General features: G+C 38.6%; 1 protein-coding gene across 2 annotated transcripts in view; it reads left to right on the forward strand.

The window, feature by feature from the left end:
- Positions 1-18,948, forward strand: part of uri1 (URI1 prefoldin like chaperone) — a 73,210-nt gene extending 54,262 nt beyond the window's left edge. Inside the window, exons 10-12 of one of the 2 annotated variants that reach the window (XM_063066960.1) lie at positions 3,799-3,941; positions 4,053-4,299; positions 17,169-18,948. In XM_063066960.1, the coding sequence (XP_062923030.1) occupies positions 3,799-3,941; positions 4,053-4,299; positions 17,169-17,363 (585 nt within the window). In that variant the 3' untranslated portion in view covers positions 17,364-18,948. The remainder of the gene's footprint in view (positions 1-3,798; positions 3,942-4,052; positions 4,300-17,168) is intronic. The other variant, XM_063066961.1, reaches the window with a different exon arrangement.
- The last annotated feature ends 4,917 nt before the right edge of the window (positions 18,949-23,865 follow it).

The raw sequence follows: 23,865 nt of genomic DNA on the forward strand, positions 1-23,865 counted from the left end.
CTTGTGTGTGGGAGGGGGAGTTGGAGGGGTGGTTCTGATGTTTTAACTGTAAATCATTCTTTCATGCACTTAGGTTTTCGTGGATGTCTGCGAAGAAAAAGAATTTCAGGATGTATATTGTATACATCTCTCTGATATTTAAAGTACCTATACTTATTGGATTTTCTGCAAAATCACATTTCGGATAGGGTCATGCAGATCTGACAGTTCTAAAATCACAATGAGAAAGTTGTTTTTGTAAACAAAAATGCAAATCGTTTACTAAATGTGTTGATCTGATGGAATCTACTTTTGAAGCTACTAATTCAAGTCATGGGATATAAGGGACTCCAGCAACATGGGTGGAATATTTGCTTTATTGTAGAAATCAGTAATCAGATAAAAATGTAAAATAAAAGCAAGATGTCAACCAGAATTTGTGGAAAGAGAAATGGTTAGTGTTTTCATCACATCTCTGAAAGAGATAAACTAGTTCAGATAGCAGCCAAGATAAAGGGGAATGGCAGTGGATGGAACAAAGGAATGTCTGTGACTGTGCAAAATAATGGGGCAGTTAAGATTTGTACGACAGAGAAGTATGCAGTCAAGTTTCCCATGTATTGGTAAAAGCTTCAAGGTTTTTAAAAATAATAATATTATGGAGTTATTGCAAGAAATGGCACCGAAATAAAATATCTGCATTGATATTGCTGCATGGTGGGGCAGGTAAAAGGGGTCAAATGGACTGCTCCCACTGATGTTTACTGTCTTACAGTATCTATTCATAATTACGATTTGGATCATCATCATCGTCATCAGGTGCTGTACCCAGTTTAAGCTTTGACTGCCACGGCCCATGCAGTCCTGTTTCGGGTCAAGTGGATCAATATATTGTTATTCATTTCCAGTTCTCTGGCTGCTGTCTCCATCATCATTTGTCTTTGTCTTTCTCTTGCTTTCTTTCCCATAATTACCATGCATTCTAACTCCTCTTTCCTATTCACGTGTCCAATGAAGTTACGTTGCCTTTTCATGATCTCATACATTATTTCTCTTTTTGTAATTGCTGTGTTCATGACATCCTCATTAGATATTCGTTTTGTCCATGATATTCTTTGCATTCTCCTCAAAAACCATATCTCTGCTGCTTCAGTTCGTTTCCTCATTTTATTAGATATTGTTCAACATTCTGAGCCATATAACATAACTGGATAAACGTAACATTTCAGTACTGTGAGGCGGGTTGTCATGCCTAGTTTAGTGTTGGTCAGTATACTCTTCATTCTCATAAAGGTGTCTTTTGCCATCCCTATTCTTCTTTTGATGTCCATGCCGCACCTGCCATCTGATGTCACCCAGCTTCCTAAGTAGCAAAAGTTCTGTACTTGTTTTATGAATCAAAGTTGGCGGTGAAAATATCGATAATTTCAAATATGCAGATGATACTGTGTTAATTGCAAGTATGGAGGAAGAACTGTGATTTGGATACAAGGTGCAATTCCAACATTTTCAGATGAGACAAGAGTTGAAGGCATGGTAGTTGAGAGAGTCTTGTTACAGACCTCTAACAGTTATGTACAGGCTGATGAAATGGACAGATAATGTTTAATGCTGAGAAATCAAGAAGTTTTATTGTCAAGGGAAAAATAGGAAGAGACCATAAAGGGAGCAATTTTAAAAGAGCCATGAGAACAGAGGGATATGGGGATAATGTGTGCAATTTGTTGAAATTGGCAGGGCAAGTTTTTAAAAAAAAAAAAAAAAAAAGAATTTGAAAATACATATGGCATGGAGTACAAAAAGAAAATCAAGATGATCCTTCAAAAGATTGGGCACAATTGTAGTACAGTAGTTAGGATACGAAAGCTTTGGAGAAGGTATAGAAGTGATTTACCAAAATAATACTAAGGATGGATGGATAGACTGGAGGAACTGGAATTCTTCCAAGTAGAAGAGATGTTGAAGAGATCTGATAAAGTTTAAATCATGAATGGTATAGACAGATTAGAATTCCTCCCTTTGACAAACAAAGTAGATTGAAGGTGATAGGCAAAAGAACCAAAAGCAACATCAAGATCAGAGTCCTGACGTAGGGTTGTGATCTGTAACGTCAACAATCTATTTCCCCACATAGAGTCCCTCTGGTTTGTGTAATGTGAGGTATGATGTCTTTACCTAAGTGGTTATATTATAGTGTACAGTGCCAGGGTAGTGGAGGGGGTAATTACGTTATTGGATTCAAAGGATATTGGAGAAGCATCTGAAAGGGAAGAATTTGCGAGGTAATAAAGAGAGGCGGGGTGAATAGGACGAGCTGGATTTTCTTGCATGTGCTGATACAAATTTGATTGTATGGCTCTTTCCATGTCGACTTAAGACATTTAGGAGGTTAAAGATTGGAGATAATATCAATAGTATATTCAAGCAAAACATCACTTTTACTCCTTTTCATTATTTAATCTACCAGAGTTTATTCTAAAATGGGATTATGGTTTTCAACAATAGAGTTGCCCCATGCTGAAGTCTCATTTGCCTGCACAGTATTTATTTCCATTCCACTGAGCTGAACAAATGGTTTTTTTTACTTTATTTAGTGCATCTTGAATGATTTATGGTCAGGTTTCTGGATAATCTCTTTTTTATTCAAAAATGTTGTACTTAGGCAGTTAATTTAAACCTATGGTCCTTACTTATCATGGTCTCCTATTTTGCAGGGTATTAATTCAGGAACCACAGAGGCCTAATTTTCTAGATTTCCTTTATTTCAACAGAATGTTTTGGCCTTTCCAGAGAACTGGAACTCTGTTTTAGAGGCTGTCACATAGATTCTACAGGTATATCCAGAAGGAACTTAGAGGCCCAAACAACTTAGATTTTATATGGTTTTGTGAATGTTAAGGCCCTTTCCTGGTATATCCCCTAAACTATTTACTCGTATCCAACTTCACCTGGAACCATGTAACACCAGTATGAAAGATTGTTTCAAGAAAAGGTCCAGAACCTTTTCTGTGATTTTAATTTTCACAATTAATGGAAGGAAATACCTTTGAGAGAAGCATGTGTTTGGTTGATATAAATCTAATATTTACTCAGCTGATTCAAAAGCATTGTGACTGTAATATAGTCAAAGCAATTACAGCATAAATTGATGCCTTTCAGCTTATTGGGTCTGTACTTCAGTTAGCTCTGAATCAGATATATCTGATTATCTGCTATAATCCCATTCCGTCACTTTCCCCATGTCCTTTCAGTGTTTTACTTTGTACATAACTCTTTCTTTATTAGATTAATTGTTAGTTGCTTCTATGACAGATTTTCCTGAAGGAAGTAAAAGCTTGCTTTATCTTTCGTTGTTGCAAACGAGATTTTGTCTCAGTACTTTTTCTTCTGTTACCACTGCCAATCTAAAAGAAAATAAATTCAAAAATTGTGGCAATTCAGTAAGTATTAAATTAGTGAAGTTAAATATGTTTATTAAATTAGCAGTCCATTACTTCCCTTATTTTATCCAGTGACTTACTAATATGTTTCTTTAAATGGTAGGCCAGAGAAGGAAGATCAAAAGCCTTGAAAATAATATGATGTAATCCACATGCTTTAATGTAAAGGCATACCAAAACGCAAGTGTATTCATACCAGATTTATTCATAAATTCTTATCAATATTTTAACTCAATTTTTAAATTTAATTTATCAATTTGTATGGATTAGTTGCATATTTGCTATTAAGGAAATTAAATAGAAATGCAAAGTTTTTTTTGTCTTGTTTTATATTCAAAACTATTACTCAGCCTTTGTGTTTGAAATTATATATCTCTAGGTAAGAATAAACACAGGCAAAAACACAACCTTAAAATTCAGTGAAAAGAAGGAAGAGGCAAAGCGTAAAAGGAAAAATAGCACTGGCAATGGAAACTCCAATAATGAATTGCCAAATATCAAAACTCCTGCAGACATTTACAGGTATTTTTATTTTATCACATTTTGAAATGGAATTTTCTCATTTTAGCCTGGTTTTTCTAACTTGTTATGTTTGTCTTTCATCATTGTTAATTTATTTACTACTTTTTACAGACTTTTTGTTGATGTTGTAAATGGAGAATATATGCCTCGGAAATCTATTCTGAAGTCACGAAGTCGGGAGAACAGTATATGTAGTGACACCAGTGAGAGCAGCACAACAGAGTTTGAAGATCGGCGGTGTACCTTGCGCTCTCTAAGTCATGAAGAAGCAATACATAGTGATGCTAGTGAATGCAGCATTTTGGAAGAAGATGAACTCACTTCTAGTAAACCTCTTCCTTGGCCAAGCTCACTTGAGGTAAGAGATTATTCTTACAGTTTATCTTAATATTTTTTCTCAATTTTATTAGAAGAGCATACTTTCTATATTTAAGCATTTATCTGTAAATGTATTGTGATGATTATGTATTTTCTAAACTTGTAGATGGGTCTTGCAGCAGTAGAGAATTTATGCCATGAGTTGGTAAAGATCTGGGATCATTAGTCATGATATTTGTAGCTAACAGTGCCATTTGTAGCTAATATTTGGTGAGGGGTTTTGTAATAGGCTTTGGAAATAGGTATATGGAGGAATTATATAGACAGGTATATGGAGGAATTTAAGGTGGGGCTTATATGGGAGTCAGGGTTTGAGGGTCGGCACAACATGGTGGGCCGAAGGGCCTGTACTGTGCTGTACTATTCTATGTTCTAGAAGTTCACTGGTAAACAAGAAAAATATGCCAATACATGACAGATGAAATTTAAAGCAGACATGCATGCAATGGAATTATTCATTTTGGTAAGGAAAGTGAGCAGTGACAGTGTATATGCATATTTTTGAAGGTCTTGGAACAAATTGAAATGTTTTTTAGAAAACGTGGAATCCTTGGCTTATAAACAAAGATATTGCCTGCAAAAAAATAAAGAATTTTGCATTAAACCATAAAATACCAGAAGTCAAAAAAGCTGTAGTTGTCCGAAATTTGAAGTAAAAAAAGCAGAATAATGGAAACAGCAAATTGATTAACATTCATAAGAGAAACAGATTTAATATTTCCCATCGTAAACCCTGGTAAAAATTCAGTAGATCGGAGCAAAATCACAATCAAGTTAACTGGAGCTGCAGCTCTATGACGTTCAGTTCATACAGGAGAATGAGGAGGTGATGGGAGCTATAGAAAGGTAGTCCCCTAAGTTGCAGCAGAGATTGACCTGATTGACTGTCAGGAATGGGAAGGAGAATAGACAGCCAGTGCAGAGTACCCCGGTGGCCATTCTCCTCTATATAACTCTTTGGATACTATTGTGGGAGACTAACTACCGGGGAAGGCTGCAGTGACCAGGACACTGGCATTTAATCTTCCTCTGTGGCTCAGAAGGGAAGGGGGGGCAAGAAGTAGACTGCAGTAGTGATAGGGAATTCCATAGTTAGAGAAGCAGACAGGAGATTCTGTGGATGTGCAAGAGTCATACTGATAGTATGTTGCTTCTCAGATGCTGGGGTCAGGGATGTCTCTGATTAGTTCCACAGCATTCTAAATGGGGAGGGTGAGCAGTCAGAAGTTGTGGTACACATTGGTATCAATAACATGGGTAAGAAAAGGGAGGAGTCCCTGAAAAGAGTCATTGAACGCTACAGCACAGAAACAGGTTGTTCAACCCATCTAGTCTGTGCTGAACCATTAATCAGCATTGTCTCATTGACCTGCACCTGGAACATTGCTCTTCATACCTCTCCCATCCATGTACCTGTTCTCTTGAATCTTGAAGTTAACCCCCCATCTATCACTTGTGCTGACATTTTGTTCCACACTCTCATCACTCTCTGGGTGTTCTCTTTAAACATTTCACCTTTCACCATTAACCCATGACCTTCAGTTGTTGTCTCACCCGACCTAAGTGGAAAAAACTCTACTTGCATTTACCTATTCTATACCCCTCGTAATTTTGTATACCTCCAGCAAATCTCCCGTCAGTCTTCTGTGTTCTAAGGAATAAAGTCTGAACCTATCAACCTTTCCCAATAACTCAAGTCCTGGAAATATCTTTGTAAATTTTTTTCTGCACTCTTCAACCTTTCTTGCATCTTTCTGGACACAGTACTTCAATTTAGGCCTCAACAAAGTCTTATACAATTTCAACATGAAAAAAAAATGTCTCTGTGTCTCTGTCTCTCTGCGTCCCTCTGCCCCTGCAATTTCTGCACTAGCCTTCCATAGGGCCTGAGGGGCGACATTAAGACTATAAGATACAGGAGCAGAATTAGGCTGTTAGCCCATCGAGTCTCTTCTCCATTTCATCATTGCTGATCCATTTCCTTCTCAGCCCCAATCTCCTTCCTTCTCTCCATAACTCTTCGTGCCCTTGCTAATGAAGAATCTACCAATCCTTGCTCAATCTACCAATACTCAATGACATGGCCTCCACAGTTGCCTGTAGCAGTGAATTCTACAAGTTCACCACTCTCTGGCTTAAGAAATATCTCTTTATCTCTGTTCTAAATTGACATCCCTCTATTCTGAGGCTGTGCCCTCTGGACCCAAACTTCCCTCACCATAGGAAACATCCTCTGCACATCCACTCTATTGGGGCCTTTCAACATTCAGTAGGCTTCAGTGAGATCTCCACTCATTCTTCTGAAGTCCAGTGAGTACCAGCCCAGGGCCAACAATCGTGTCAATATGATAACCATTTCATTCCCAGAATCATTCTTACATCTTCTGAACCCTCTCCAGTGTCAGCATGTCCTTTTTTAGATAAGGGGCCCAAAACTGCTCTCAACATTCCCAAGTGACGCCTTAGCAGAACATTACCTATCCTGAACATTACCTCCTTGGTATATTCTCTTTCTCTCAAAATGAATGCTAACATTGCATTTGCCTTCCTCACCACCGACTCAACCTTCAAATTAATCTTTAGGGAATCCTTAGAGGGCTCCTAAGTCCCTTTGCACCTCAGATTTTTAAATTCTACTTAGAAAATTGTCTACACTTTTATTTCTTCTGCCAAAGTGCATGACTATACTTATTCCGGCACTGTATTCCATCTTTGCTATCCTCTTAATCTGTTTACATCCTTCTGCAGCCTCTCTGCTTCCTGAACACAATCTGTACCTCCACCTATTTTCATATCATCCGCAAACACAGCCACAAAACCATGAATTCAATCATTCAAATCATTGACATATAACGTAAAAAGAAGCGGTCCCAACACTGACCCCTGTGGAACACCACTAGTCACGATCAGCCAATCAGAAAAGGCTCACTTTATTCCCATTCTTTGCCTCCTGCAATGTGCCAATGCTCTATGCAGGCTAGTATCTTTCCCATAATTCTGTGGACTCTTAACTTGTCAAGCAGCTTCACGTGCTCACCTTGTCAAAAGCTTGTCTAGCCAGCTTTTTATTTCTTCAAAGAATTCCAGCAGGTTTGTCAGGCAAAATTTTCCCTTAAAACTATGCCAACTTTGTCCTATTTATTCATGTGTCCCCAAGTACCCTGAAACCACATCCTTAATAATCAACTCCAAAATCTTCCCAACAAAATAAGGTCAGACTAACTGGCCTATAATTTCCTCCTTCTGCCTCGTTCCCTTGAAGAATGGAGTGACATTTTCAATTTTCCAGTCCTTCGGAACCTCCAAGAATCTGTTGATTCTTGAAAGATCAATACTAATGCTTCCACAGTCTCATCAGCCACCTCTTTCAGAACCCTGGGGTGTAGACCATCTGGTCCAGGTGATTTATTTACCTTCAGACCTTTCAATTTCTCAGGAGCCTTTTCCATAGTAGTGGCAACTTTACTCACTTATGCACACTGACACTAAACTTTTGACATACTGCTAGTGTCTTCCACAGTGAAGACTGGTGCAAAATACTTATTCAGATTGTGTGCCATTCCTTGTCCCCTACTACTACCTCTCCAGTATCATTTTTCAACAGTCCAGTTTCTACTCTCACCTCTTTTTCTCTTTATATATCTGAAGAAACTTTAGGTGTGCATTTTAATGTACTGGCTAGCTTACCTTCGTATTCCACCTTTTCCCTCTTATGGCTTTTTAGTTGCCTTCTGTTGGTCTTAAAAAGCTTCCCTAACTTCACCATAATTTTTCTCTTTATTATATGCCCTCTCTTTGGCTTTTATATTTGCTTTCACTTTTCAGCTAGCCACTGCTACATCACTCTGCCTTTAGGATACTACTACTTTTTTAGGATGTATCTATCCTGTGTATTCCAAATTGCTTCCCAGAAACTCCAGCCATCGCTGCTCTGCTGTCATCTCTGGTAGTGTCCCCTTACAATCAATTTTGGCCAGCTCCTTGCTCGTGCCTCTTTAATTCCTTTTATTACACTGTAATACTGATACATCTGACTTTATTCTCTGCCTCCCTCAAATTTAAATCTAGCTTAAATCTTAGAATTGTACACTGGAGAATATAGGAAGTTAGATAGAAAGCTGAAAACCAGGACCTCAGGGGTAGTAGCCTTTGGATTGCTGCCTATTCCACATGTTAGTGAAGCTAAGAATAGGATGATTTGGCAGATGAATGTGCAGCTAAGGAATTGGTGCAGGGAGCAGGGTTCAGATTTCTGGACCATTGGGATCTCTTCTGGGAGAGGTTATGACCCTTACAAAAAGGATGGGTTACACCTGGACTGGAGGGGACCAATATCTTTGAGAGCAGGTTTGCTAGAGCTCTTGGGGAGGGTATTAACTAATTTAGTAGGGGGTTGGGAATTTGAGTGATAGGGCTGAGAATGGAGCAGTTGGTTTACAAACAGGCAGTGTGTAGTGAGACTGTGAGGAAGGACAAGCAAATGATGCTAAAAAATTGCAGTCAGTGGGATGAGTTGAAGTCTAACATGGGGACAAAATCGAAAAGGGTGATGAATACAGAGCTGAAAGTGATACTTTTGAATGCACAGAGTATATGGAATACGGTAGATCTTGTCACACATTTAGAGATTAACAGGATTGGTATTGTAGGCAACACTGAGTCATGGCTGTAAGAGGATCATAGTTAGGAGTTTAACATCCAATGATACACATTGTATCAAAGGGACGGGCAGGTAGGCAGAGGGTGGTATTGTTGAAATCAAATCCTTAGAAAGAGGGTCGAAAGATGTAGAATCCTTGTTGGTAGAGTTAAGAAACTGCAAGGTTAAAAAGACCCTGATTGGGAACTATATACAGACCTCCAAAGAGTAACTGGGATGTGGGATATAAAGTACCTCAGGAGATGGAAAAGACATGTAATAAAGGCAACATTATGATAGTCATAGGGGATTTCAATATGCAGATACATTGGAAAAATCAGGTTGGTGTTGGATATCAAGAGAGAGAATTTGTAGAAGGCTTTTTAGAGCAGTTTGTGGTTGAACCCATTAGGGAAAAGGCAGTTATGGATTGGTGTTGTGCAATGAATCAGAAGTTGAAGTAAAGGAACCCTTAGGAGGCAGTGATCACAATATGGTAGAATTCACCCTGCAGTTGGAGCAGTCAGATGTGTCAATATTACAGTAGAGTAAAGGGAATTGGAGTCATGATAGGGGAGCTGGCCAAAGTTGTTTGAAGGGGATACTAGCAGGGATGATGGCTGGAGTTTTTGGGGGCAATTGAAAGGCACAGGATAAATGCATCCTAAAGATTAAGCAGTATTCTGAAGAGAGGATGAGACAACCAGGACTGCCAAGGGAAGTTAAATACAACATAAAAGCAAAAGAGGGGGCATGCTGTATAATATAGAAAAATTAGTGGAAAGTTAGAAGATTGGGAAACGTAACAGAAGGCAGCAAAAAAAGTCCAAAGGAGAGAAAAAATAAAATAGGAAGGTAAGCTAGTTAATGATATAAAAGAGCGTACCAAAAGTTTTTCCACTGAAAGAAACTAGCAGTATGCCATAGATTACAGAGTGTTGGGGCAGAAGTGTGCGAAGTTGCTATTACTGTGGAGAAGGTGGATCAGATGGTCTACACCCCAGAGCTCTGAAAGAGTTGGGAGGATGAAGAGATTGTGGAGGCACTATTAATGTTCTTTTATGAATCATTAGCTCCTGGAATGGTTCCAGGGTAGTGGAAAATTGCAAATATCACTCTACACATTAAGAAGGGAGGGAGGCAGAAGGAAGGAAATTATAGACCAGTTAGCCTGACTTCAGTGGTTGAGATGATGTTGGAGTCCATTGTTAAGGAAGAGGTTTTGGGGTACTTGGAAGAACATGATAAATAGGCCAAAGTCAGTATGACTTCCTTAAGGGGAAATTTTCCTTGACAAATCTGTTGGAATTCTTTGTTCCCAGACATTCTTAATTTTGTCTAAAGGAGCATTCCTTGTCTCCAGTAACATTCCATAAATATTAGATATTGAACCGTTATAAAAAGGTATCAAATTATAAATTACATCTAGTAAGTTCTTATCTGAGCTTATAGGATATGTGCCTAATTGAGATCTTAGTCTCTAATTTGTAGATATCTAAAAAAGTGAGTTTTGGGTAGGCTATATTTAGCTGAGAATTGCCCAAATGAAAAAAGGATTTCCTCCAACAAACAGATCCCAAAAACATTTAATACCCAACCTGTCCCATTCTTTAAAAACTAAATCAGTCATGGAGGGTTTAAAAAAATAGAATAAATGGGACTTACAGACATCAATATCTGAGGAAACTTGGAATGAAATTTTTAAACTGGTTAATACGTCATCACTATGTGCTCGCTATTCCTTCATACAATTTAAGGTGGTATATAGAGTCCATATGACCAAAGATAAGCTATCTCGTTCTTATTCGGATATATCTCCCTACTGTGACAGATGCAATAATGGAGAAGCTTCATTAATTCATATGTTTTGGACTTGTCCATGTCTTGAAAAATATTGGAAGGAAGTTTTTCAAACTTTTTCTTTAGTTTTCAAAGTCAATTTGAAGCCTAATCCTCTGACGGCCCTATCAGTATTGTTGCAGGACAAGATATCAAGTTGAAGACATCAGATTTACATATTTTGGCCTTTAGCTCTCTTATAGCTAGGAGGGTGCTTTTGTTTAAATGGAAAGATGTTTCTCCTCCTACTTATGCTCAATGGTTATGCGATGTTATGCCATGCTTAGATTTAGAAAAGATTGTTGTTCAATTTCTGAATCTCGTCAAGACTTTCAAACATTGTGGGAACCCTTTCTGAATTATTTTCAAAACTTTCAAAACCCTCAATTTGTTGCTTAAATTTAGATGTTGGCTATTATTAATTTTTATTATATGGGAACATATTTTACCTTTTTTTTCTCCTTAATAAACAGTTTCAGTCTTGGTAGGGGTTAGATTCTTTTTTTTTGTAATAAATTAGTATATTTCAATATAACTTTGACTAACCTACATGAATATGGGGTAATGGGATTGTTATAATGAATAGATATAATGTAATAGTTTTTTTTCAACCTTTATATATACTTTCTTGTACTCTGTATTCTTTTATGTAGAAACTAATAAAAATATTGAAAGGGAATTATTTGAGGAAATAACAAGCAGGATAGACAAAGGAGAGTCGGTAAATGTTGTTTATTTGGATTTTCAGAAGGCATTTGATAAGGTTCTACACATGAAGTTGCCTGTAGTATTACAGGAAAGATACTAGCACGGACAGAAGATTGGCTGACTAGCAGGAGGCAAAGAGTGTGAATAACGGTGGCCTTTCCTGGTTGGCTGCTGGTGACTAGGAGTGTTCCACAGGGATCTGTATTGGGATCGCTTCTTTTTGTTCTATGTTAATGGTTTGAATGATTGAATTGAAGGCTTTGTGGCTGTGTTTGCAGATGATATAAAGATAAGTGGAGGGACAAGTGGCATTGTGGAAGCGGAGAGGCTGCAGAAGGACTTGGATTAGGAGAATGGGCAAAGAAGTAGCAGATGGAGTACAGTGTCAGGATCTGTATGGTTGTTTGCTTTGGTAGAAGGAATAAAGGCATAGACTATTTTATAAATTCAAAAATCTGAGGTAGAAAGGAGCTTGGGAGTCCCTGTGCAAGATTCCCTAAAGTTTAACTTGGAGGTTGTGTTGGTGGTAAGGAAACAAATGCAATGTCATTTCAAGAGGACTAGAATCTAAGAGAAAGGATGTAATGCTAAGAGTTTATAAGGCATTGGTCAGACTGCACTTGGAATTTTATGAGCAGTTTCAGGTCCCTTATCCAAAGAAGGATGTGCTGGCATTGGAGAGGGTCCAGAGGAGATTAGGCCATAAGACATAGCAGAATTAGGCCATTCAGCCCATCGAATCTGCTCCGCCATCTCATCGCGGCTGATCCTGCTCAACCCCATACTGCTATCTTCTCGCCGTATCCTTTGATGCCCTGACCAATTAGGAAACTATCAATTTTCGTTTTAAATATACCCTCGGTCTTGGCCTCCACGGCTGTCTGTGGCAGAACATTCCACAGATTCACTACTGTGTCAAAAAAAAAATAAATTCCACCTTACCTTTGTTCTAAAGAGTCACCTTTCAATTTTGAGGCTGTGTCCTTTTCTCAACACCCCCACCATAGGAAACATCCTTATCGAGTCCTTTCAACATGTGGTAGATTTCAATGAGATCTCCCCACATTCTTGTAACTTCCAGTGAGTACAGATCCAAAGCTGCCAAACACATCTCATATGATAACCCCTTCATTCCTGGAATCATGTTTGTGAACCTCCTCTGCACCCTCTCCAATAATAACACATCCTTTCTGAGATAAGGGGCCCGAGACTGTTGACAGTATTCCCAAGTGCAGCCTGACTAGTGTCTTATAAAGCCTCAGCATTATCTCCTTGTTTTTATATTCTATTCCCCTTGAAATGAATGCCAACATTGTATTTGCCGCCTTTACCACAGAATCACCCTGTAAATTAACCTTCTGGGAGTCTTACATAAAGAGTCACAAGTCGCTTTACACCTCTGATGTTTGAATTTTCTCCCCATTTAGGTAACAGACTACACGTTTGTTCCTTTTACCAAAATGCATTATCATACATTTCCCAACACTGTATTCCATCTGCCACTTTTTTGCCCATTCTTCCAGTTTATTCAAACCCTTCTGCAATCACATCACTTCATCAGCACTACCTACTCATTCACCTATCTTCGTATCATCTGCAAACTTTGCCACAAAGTCACCATTTCCATTATCTAAATCAACAACGTGAGAAGTAGCAGTCCCAATACTGATCCTTGAGGAACATCACTAGTCACTGGCAGGCAACCAGAAAAGGCCCCCTTTATTCCTACTCTCTGCCTTCTGCTTGTCAGCCATTCCTCTATCCATGCCAGTATCTTTCTTGTAACACCGTGGGATTATGTCTTGTTAAGCAGCTTCATGTGTGGCATCTTTTCAAATGCCTTGTGAAAATCCAAGTAATGACATCCACTGCCTCTCCTTTGTCCACTCTGCTTGTTGTAAGAATGATTTACAAGATTCACAAGAATGATACTGGGAATGAAAGGGCTGACATATTGAAGAGTATCTGATGGCTCTGGGCCTGTACTTCTCCGAGTTTAGAAGATTGAGTGGGGTTCTCATTGAAACCGATCAAACATTGAAAGGTCTAGATAGAGTGGATGTGGAGAGGATATTTCCTATAGTGGGTGAGTCTCGGACCAGATGGCTCAGTCTCAGAATATAGGGATGTCCATTTAGAACAGAGATGAGGAATTTCCTTAGCCAGGGAGTAGTGATTCTGTGGAATTCATTGTCACAGACAGCTGTGAAGGCCAGGTCATTGAATATATTTAAAGCAGAGGTTGACGGGTTCTTAATTAGTCAGGGCGTCAAAGGTTATGGGGAGAATGTAGGAGAATGGGGTTGAGAAGTATAATAAATTAGTAATAACGGAATAGCAGTGCAGACTCGAATAGTCAAATGGCAAAATACTGTTCCTGCAGTCTGTCTAAAAAATAGTTAGGAATGGAATAAAGTTAAATATATTGAAATACATACTGGAAGTTGGAGTTTAACAGCTTGCTGTAGAGTTTTGTTTGGTATGAATAATTTAGTAACATTCCATAGCAAGTCCAGAGGAAGAATATGTGAATGGAACAGCTACTGAAATGTTACCAGGAAAAATTTAACAGTGAAATGGCCTCAGTCTGTTTTTGTAAAATCCATAGGCTATCTTGATTGATTTAAAATTGGAAATTAATTATATGATTCAATACATTTTTTGTGAGCCACTTTACAAGGGAAAGAAGCTGTTCCATTCATGAAACTTCTCTCTGGCAATCCTTTGGTATGTCATCAGATTGGTTGTCATATATGAGTAACTATAGTAATTACCAGCAGGCTGTTGAACTTCAAGCTTCAGTCCTTTTCATAACATGTCCATTCTTATTTCCTTTCTGAGCTTTATTGTGGTCATGTGAGAAAACTGCATCACCCAGTTCTCGATTTTGAAGCCATTTGTAGGGAATTACTCCAATGCTTTCATTAATATCCCCCATTGCAGAGCAGAAAGCAAGGATCTTCCTGATCGGTAATGCTTACTGCCATGATTTAAGTGTGGCAAATTAAAAGTAGCACATAATGAAATACACCACGCAATTTCTTTGTTTAACATCCTCTTTATTAATCACAATTAGTTCATATATTACACTATAGTTTCAAACAATTATTTAAATCTTTAGTTTTACAATTCATTTAGTTATATAACTCCAATGTCTACTCTTACAACTTCCAAAACCTACTACTTATATTTAGGTATTTCATGTGTCCTTTGAACCTTTGCTATTTCAAATATTCAAACAGCAAAGTGTTCTCTGGGCTTCTGATTTAATATTTTTTGCAGATTTTCTCTGGAGTTACTGCTGCTGGTATTTCATAAGACACCTTTTTATTCATTTCCAAACATTGCTTAATTTTTAGCCATTTATTTCAAGTTCAAGCTTGTCTTTCAACCAGACATGAATACCCATGATACAGCCAAATGAAGCAGTCAACGCCAAGGTACAAAACACAGTACCAATATTCATAAACAGTACAAAGCACATATAGTACATATTAGATAGCAGTAAAATATAGTCCAAGTCTGTGAATGTTGCAGCAGGCTGTAGTCATACACAATACAGCTTGTCTTCTGCTGAACTACAACTCCACTCCTTATTCATTCATGTATATGTTTCTTGAACTTCAAGTTCTTTCTGGTGCCATTCTGCAATAACTTCAACCAGCCATTTGCTTCCTTAATTATCAGAATGTTTGTCTGTACTCTGCAATTTATCAAGTCAGTCTCTTTTGCAAGATGTCAATTCTCAAAACACCTCATTTTTTCCTTTCTCTAGATAGTTCACATTGGGATAATTTACAGTGAAATAGTTTATAGAGGGATAATTTATAGTAGGATGTAAGTTTTTTTTTCTCAGATGATGTTCACCAGATGCCGATCATGTAACCTTTCTCCACTGCACTATTTGGTTCTTGCTTTCAGCATCTCTTTTCAGCCAACAAGATGTCCTCTCAGAGTATGATGCAATACTTGACATCTCCCTCTGACTTTGAACTACCTGCGGAGATCCAGCTTAAAATTCCATCTTGAATCCACCCTGATTTATACTGCTGTTGTTTATTATTTCGAGCACCTGTGTTCTGATGCAGTTAGCACCAAATGCCATGCAGTCTTCAGCACCTTACTCTGGTTTGTGAAAAACCAAAATAATGGTAGTTTCTTAATATGTGCATGTGTTGGCAGGAGGACATTAGTTTGTTTTCTTTTGGTTCTTCTGAGAAGTTTCTAAGTACTTGATCATTGAAGTTACTGTGGTATCACAAGTTCTGGTAAAAATAATGTTATTGATGGCAGCAACATGGCTGCATGAAACATTTGTAGCCATGTGGCGATCAACACAGTGCCAACATTAATGCGCTGTCTCCTCTGACTGAGAATAATGCAAGGCTGCCTTGATGCTCTTCTGATAGCAAGTGTTTATAGTTTTCCATAATGTATGTAATGTTGAAGTTGATCAAAGCAATGTTATGCTAGGTTGGCCATACAGCTATGTAGCCAGTTATAATATATCTGGCCTCCTACACAATACTAGTTGTTGTGCTGTGGATTATAGGTATGGAGAAGCCCATCTACTGCCTTGAGCACTGCCACTAGCTAGTTACTAACCAAGTGCATTGACTGTTAAGGTGAGTTTCTGCAGACGCTGGAAATCCAGAGTAACACACACAAGATGCTGGAGAGACTCATCAGGTTAGGCAGCATCTAAGAGAAGGACTATTTTTGCATTTTACTGTCTCATCAGCCAGGTAACACCATCCATGCTGTAAAATATGGTGGAGATAGCGTCATGCTATGGGGATACTTTGCAGGGACTGGAAATCTGGTTGGGATTGATGGGAAGATGAATGCTGCTAATTGTAGAGAGATCCTGGATAAAAACTTGCTAGCCTCTGTCAGAAAGCTTAAACTGGGGAGGAAATTCAGCAGGACAGCACACTGCTGGAGCACAAATAGTCTCTTCAAATGAAGAAAATTGATGTCCTTGAGTGGCCCAGTCAGTGTTCTGACTTTAACCTGATCGAATATCTCTGGCAAGCCCTCAAGATTGGTGGCCACTGCTGCTCTTCAACCATCCTGGCACAGCTTGAGCAACCTTGCAAGGAGAAATGGCCAAATATTGCTCTATTGCATTGTGGAAAGCTGATAGAGACTTAGCCAAAAAGACTACTGGCTATAATAACTGCAAGGGGTGGTTTAACTAAGTACTGAGTAAAGAGGGATGAATACTTTTGAACTGCTGACATTTCAGTTTTTGAATTTTTAGTTTTCATGCTTTACAATTTTCCTTGGTTTTGGGCTCTGCTGTGAAAAACAGAGCTTGTGATTCACAAATACAAATTCTCAGTTAAATTGATCAAGATCCCTGGTTATATTACTTATTTTTTGTGAACAAAAGGTTGGGAGCTGAGTACTTTTGAAGGCACTGTATACTCCATCTGCAGATAAGAGATCTATCTAAAAAAAGTATTTCATCTTTTTTAGATTGCATTGCTAACTTAAATGAATCTTTTGCTTTCTTCAGCAATGAAGGTTTCTCATCGGAAATTGAAAGATCAAACTTTTCAATTTGCAGGTCACAAACAACTATCATTATTGAATATAAAATAATAACTTAAATAGCTTGCTAAGTTGATAGACCAATTAATGCTTATTATTTTTGCTAGGCATTTTCTGGCACAGTAGTGGAAAAGGAACCTCTCTCATCTACACAAATTCCACATACGACTATTGCTCATCCTATCCTACCCACGATTCCTGAGAAGAAAGTGTCGGAGGAAGAAAGTTTTCTTGAAACTCCACAGGAGCCTCCAAAGAGGGTTTCAAAATTTAAGGCTGCCAGGATGCAGCTGAAAAAGTGAACTTTAACACCATCTGTTTAATATTTTGTGGCTGAATTAAACGTTGTTTAACAGGATCTTTGCACAATCCAGGTTTGCACAGCATCTTGTTTAGTTGCTTGTTAAAAACAAAACTTTTCAGACTGTGATTTCCAGTACTTTAATCATTTGATTGTTTGTTTCTAGGAAATAAATTGAATGTGAAATTGATTTTATATATTTTCCACAATGCCATATTTTCCAACATGCATAAGTTTAGTTGTTGGGCAATAAAGCAATTTAGTCAGGTTTCTTGATGTATTTAACCTGCTACACATATTTTAACATATGGAATAGATTCTAAAGGTACTGCAACTGTTTTTTTTGAGCTGTAAATCCTATTTTGTGTAGGATTCTTAAAAGATCTTTCTAAATGTGTTCACTGGAAATTTACAAGCTTTAATCTGTAAATTTGTGTTGTGCATTAGTCTCATTTTAATAAATTTTGCACGACATGATATACTTATGTATATCTTTTTAAAAAAATATGTTCCTTTGATATATGATGAACTATAGAACATATTGAATACTAGGGCATGATTGTTACAATTTAAAATATTTAGTTGTACTTTGCATTTTATTTGTGTTTTTGTTTCTAAAACAAGACGTCAACTCATTGGGAATGGAGTGCTTCAGGATATTTTAAGGCATTCAGCTCTTGTTGCAGATGTAGGTCAGCAATGACAACATTTTCCAGACCAAAATCTGTGATGCATCTCCATGTGTTCTTCCCGAGGCATCTACCTTTGGAATCTTGCACCTTTTTAATAAAATCTTTACCCATTTTTATCATGAGGCTCAGGGCCTGTTTCATCCTTCTATGATTTAATGAATTAACAATTATCCCATTATTACCTTTTAGAAAAATCAATGAATAATATGACTCTAAACAATAGTGATGTCATTGAGAGCAAGTTATTCCTGATAAACTTGTAGTAATTGTAAGATTATTTTATATCCATCATATATAATTCATGCTACATTAACTTTGCTAGGATATATTGTTGATTAACCTGTTTTGAAATTCAAGTTACAAAAAATTATTCATTTTAAAATACTTCTGTAATGCATGTTTTTAATAGATGCTATCTTTTGAAATAGTATTACTTGAACATCAGATGAAATGCAGGTGTCAGCGATTCCTTCCATTAAATGGAAATTTGCTGGTTTATCAATCATCAGATAAAAGCTTCTATGGGTGTAAATCTTAGATAAACAGTGGTCTGATGGATAGCATAGCTTTCCTTTAGTTTATAAAAACTAAGTAATAAATACAAAGCACAAATTAAACATTATTAGTAAATTATAGTTTAAATAGTAAATTGGAATTTCTGCCACAGTTCTTATTTGCACTGTTAACTTGGCAGAAAAGCAGAGAATGATGAAAATAATTATTTGCAAAATTTTCCTAGGCCTGTAGAAATACTTCAGTACACTTAATTAAAATACTTTATGCTTTATTCAGATAGGTTTAATTGTTAAGGCCATTTTTATTAAATCTTTGGAATGCAGATATTCTTGCCATTTCTTTATAGTGCTTGAATAAATGGCAATGCACCATCTTTATGAACTGTGTAGTCCTTCTGGTGAAGGTCCTCCCATAATGGTGTTGGGTGGGTAAGTCCAGAATAGAGAGAGACCAATTACGGAATTGTGATGTACAGTACATTAAAATGTTGTTATTCGTACACACTCAGGACTTCATTCATGTCAGTCTAGCAACTTATTCAGACTCTTAATATTTGAACACTTTTAATTCACGATATTTAGGCGTTACACAGAATGAAAATATTTCCGCTGTACACGTATAGTTACAAGGGAGAATAGGAAATGGAATCAGCTAAGTTTCAAGGGAGCCTGGGATCCAGAGCCTGATTGAATGAAGGGGAATGTGGCAAATGTGCTCCCAGTGTATGAAAGGGAGCTGATGAGTTAGTACCTGCTGAGCCAGGAAGTGTCAGATAATCAAAGGTGGATTATTGGCATTTAACTGCAGTTCTAAATTACAATGGTGTATAATCTGAGGGGAACATACAGATAGTAGTGTTCCATTGCACCTGCAGTTCTAATCTTTGGTGGAAGAGATCTTGGATTTGAAGGCTGTTGATGGTGGAGTAGCCTTGATGAGTAACTGTAGTACATTTTGTAGCTGACGCATACTGCAGCCAAAGTGCAGTGATGGTGGATGAAGTATCAAATAAGTAGGTGATTTTTTTTGTTCCAAATAGTGCAGAGTTAACAGTGTTAGTTGTTAGTTTAGGGATGCCAGGAGTTAAATTGCAGAATGACAAGCCTCTGACCTGCTCTCGTACCTATAGGATTTATAGAAACATAGGAAACCTATAGCACAATACAGGCCCTTCAGCCCACAAAGCTGTGCCAAACATGTCCCTACCTTAGAACTACCTACGCTTACCCAAGCGCTCTTATTTTTCTAAGCTCCATATGCCTATCCAGGAGTCCCTTAAAAGACCCCATCTATCGTTTCTGCCTCCACCACCGCTGCTGGCACCTATTCCAGGCATCCACCGCTCTGCGTTTTAGTAAAGAAAAAACTTACCCCTGATATCTCCTCTGTACCTGCTTCCAAGCATCTTAAAACTGCCCTCTCGTGCTAGCCATTTCAGCCCTGGGAAAAAACCTCTGACTGTCCACACAATCAATGTCTCTCATTATCTTGTACACCTCTATCCGGTCACCTCTCAACCTCCGTCGCTCCAAGGAGAAAAGGCCAAGTTCACTCAAACTATTCTCATAAGGCATGCACCCCAATCCAGGCAACGTCTTTATAAATTTCCTCTGCACCCTTTCTACGGTTTCAACATCCTTCCTGTAGTGAGATGACCAGAATTGAGCACAGTACTCCAAGTGGGGTCTGACCAGGGTCTTATTTAGCTGCAACATTACCTCTCGGCTCTTTAACTCAATCCCACGGTTGATGAAGGCCAATGCGCTGTATGCCGCCTTAACCACAGAGTCAACCTGCGTAGCAGCTTTGAGTGTCCTATGGACTCGGACCCCAAGATCCCTCTGAGCCTCCACACTGCCAAGAGTCTTACCATTAATGCTATATTCTGCCATCATATTTGACCTACTAAAATGAACCATCTCACACGTCTGGGTTGAACTCCATCTGCCACTTCTCAGCCCAGTTTTTCATCCTATGAATGTCCTGCTGTAACCTCTGACAGCCTTCCACACTATCCACAACACCCCAAACCTTTGTGTCCTCAGCAAATGTACTAACCCCTCCCTCCATTTCCTCGTCCAGGTCATTTATAAAAATCATGACGAGTAGGGGTCCCAGAACAGAGCCCTGAGGAACCCCACTGGTCACTGATCTCCATGCAGAATATAACCTGTCTACAACCACTCTTTGCCATCTGTTGGCAAGCCAGTTCGGGATCCACAAAGCGATACCCCCTTGGATCCCATGCATCACTTTCTCAATAAGCTTTGCATGGGGTACCTTATCAAATGCCTTGCTGAAATCCATATACACTACATCTATGGCGCTACCTTCATCAATGTGTTTAGTCACATCCTCAAAAAAAATTGGCTGAATTCCTGGTTAATGGTGGTCCTTAGGTTGTTAGTCATGGTGAACTTGGCAATAATATTTTAAGTATTAAGAGTAGATAGTTTAGCGCCGGCTGGTGGCGCATTGACATCGGCGCTGGACCTGGGAGCAGAGGTTCTCGGGTTCGAAACTAGTCAGGTCCACCCCCGAGTACGCTTTCCATCCGTGTCAGGTTGAGTGTCGAGAACGCAACTCGACCTGGTAAAACAAAGAGAAAATACTGCGAAAAATTTCTCTGTTAGAAGTGGCGCGCCACACAGTCTCTCTGTCTCTCCCTCTGCGCCTTGTAAAAAGCCATGAAAAAGACATAATCACGGACGCATGCAGACACACGCCAAAAAAAACATGAGTAGATGGTTTAAACATTCCATGATGATAGTAATTGCATGACATTTTTGTAGCATGAATGTTACCACTAGCCCTAGCTGAATGGTGACATGATCTTGCTACATGTAGACACAGATCACTTCATTTCCTGAGGAGTCGTACATGAACCTGAACTTGGTGCTGTCCTCAGAGTATTCGCACTCCTGATCTCAGGATGGAAGGAAGATTATCAACAAAGCATTTGAAGAGGTTTGGGTTCAGGACATTGCCCTGAATAACTCCTGGGGCTGCACAGTAGGTATGCAACAACCAAAACTATCCTTCTGTGATGTGTGCCTGTACTTGATGCCTACTGACTTTAGTTTGTCAGGACTTCCTAATGTGACACTTGGTCAAATACCGTCTTACATCAAAGATTGACATTATTATAATAACCTTAAAATTCAGCCTTCAATACACATTTGGATTTAGTAAAGATTCAGTATAGAGCAGTGGTTAAACTAGGTATTGATAAACTGGTTCTTGCTGTTATCTGCTTGATAGTTCCTTCAATAATTCCTTCCATTGTATGATGATTTGTAGTAGACTGGTAGCAATTAGTAGGATTCTAACTTTGTTTTTATGCCCAGAACTTGCCCAAGAAATATTCCATATTAGGTGAAATGCCATTGTTGTAACTTTACTGGAACAGCTTGGCCACAGGCATGGATAGCTCTACTGCAAATCTTTGGTATGACAGTTGGAAGTGAAATTGGTGCTGCTTTCATATTTCTGGATTTAGCCCCTTTCTCATTTGCAATGCTGTCATGCTCCTATACTGTTATCTCAAATTAATCAATAAACTAAACTTAACTTTTTGTCCTCATCTACCTGCTTCCTCTTGCTTTGGTGAATTACTACAGTGCCTACAAATGCACGATGGGGGGATTAAATACATTGGTGTGGCAGTCATTCAGGCCCCCATAACACTCCTAAATTCTGCTGTGTGTAGTGGAAAGCATTGGAGAATAAGGAGTTATTTGAGGCAGGACATACAGCTGGGATTTATTCTAGCAGTCATAATATTTGTGTGATTGATCCAGATAAGCTTCTAGTCAATAGTGAGTCAGCAAATTGATGGGGGAGGATGTGTGTGTGGTAAAAACATTGAATATCAAGGAAAGGCAGTTGGAATACCTTATGGATTGCCCATAACAGGCACTTGTCTAATTGGAACCTGATGCTGTTGTTTTGGTCTTTGTGTTAAATTTATTCATGAGACATAAATTGAAATCTATTGTCCAAGCTTCTGTTGCCTTCCCCAAATGGTGTGGCTGACTAGTATCCTGACTAGTTTACAAACATCTGTGACCCCACTGATTCAATGGGGCTAGTTTTATGGCTTCCACCAACTTTCAGCAAATAGATGGGTGGATTCCAATAGAACCAAAATTATAACCCCAATACTCTGTTTAAAAGCTCACTCTCTTCTTCTAGATACGATCTGTAGGTAATACGTTATATTTTTTCCATATGAGTATCTAAGTTCACCCGCTAGAACTGTGATTGTATGATGCTGTTATGAACAGTGCAAATGGACATTTCCAAGAATGAAATGGGATAACAATCATTTCTGAAACATTTTGTCTGACTCCGAAATTCATCTAGGCATATCTATGAGTCAATATGTCATGGGCACATCCCTTACGAACATGGAAGGTACATACATGAGATGAAGCCTTGAGAATGTAACACATCATCAAAGACTGCCACCATCTGGGCCTTGCCATCCTCTCACAGCCACCATGCAAAGATTGAAATGTTAAGTATTGAAGGTTGGGTGGGTTTCAACAATCTGAGTAACCCAGAAGCTCAGAGAAGTTGCAGTTAGCTTTGGAGAAATGTACAGACCCACAGCCTATTGGCATCTAAATGGATCCAATCCATGTTCGCTCTTGGGAGAAGGTATTTGACCAACTCCCACTGTCCCATATCTTCCCAGATCCCAACACCATGAGTAGCTGTGCTAGAGAAAAACTTGCTGGATATTTGGCTGAAAACCAGTTTCTGTCATTATTTGGATCCCTGACTTGGATTTTTGTCATCATCTCTGGGCAATGACTTGCAGAAGAAATTATCTCCTTTTTCTGGGCTCATCTGATGGAATGATGATTATTATTGTTATATGCTCTGCTGGAATGTTGTCTTAAAGACAAAAGTAAAAGAGATAATAGATAAGAAACTGCTGGAGGAATGAAGGTCGAGGGGTATGCTCTGGAGAGTACGGGAATTGTACAGCTTTGTTGGGTACCTGCATGTGTAGGTGCATCAGGTAATAAAAGGGCGGATATAGCAAAACAGGCACTTGCTAAGTTGGAGGTAGATATAGCCAATATAGGAAGGTGTAAAGCAAAATCTTAGGTTGGCTGGATAGGGAAATGTTAGAAATTGTGGGATAGGAGTTGGACGAGGGAGGTGATTTTAAATTTGTTTCCACCGTTTCGGGGCAGCGACTTTCGGGAAGGAATAGGAGGGAAGATGTGTGGTTAGCGAGATGTGCGGGTTTGCATTCCACTTCGGCACTTGTTGGTAAGCCTG

Source organism: Mobula hypostoma, chromosome 14, assembly GCF_963921235.1.
Source record: "Mobula hypostoma chromosome 14, sMobHyp1.1, whole genome shotgun sequence".
Lineage (NCBI taxonomy): Eukaryota > Metazoa > Chordata > Chondrichthyes > Myliobatiformes > Myliobatidae > Mobula > Mobula hypostoma.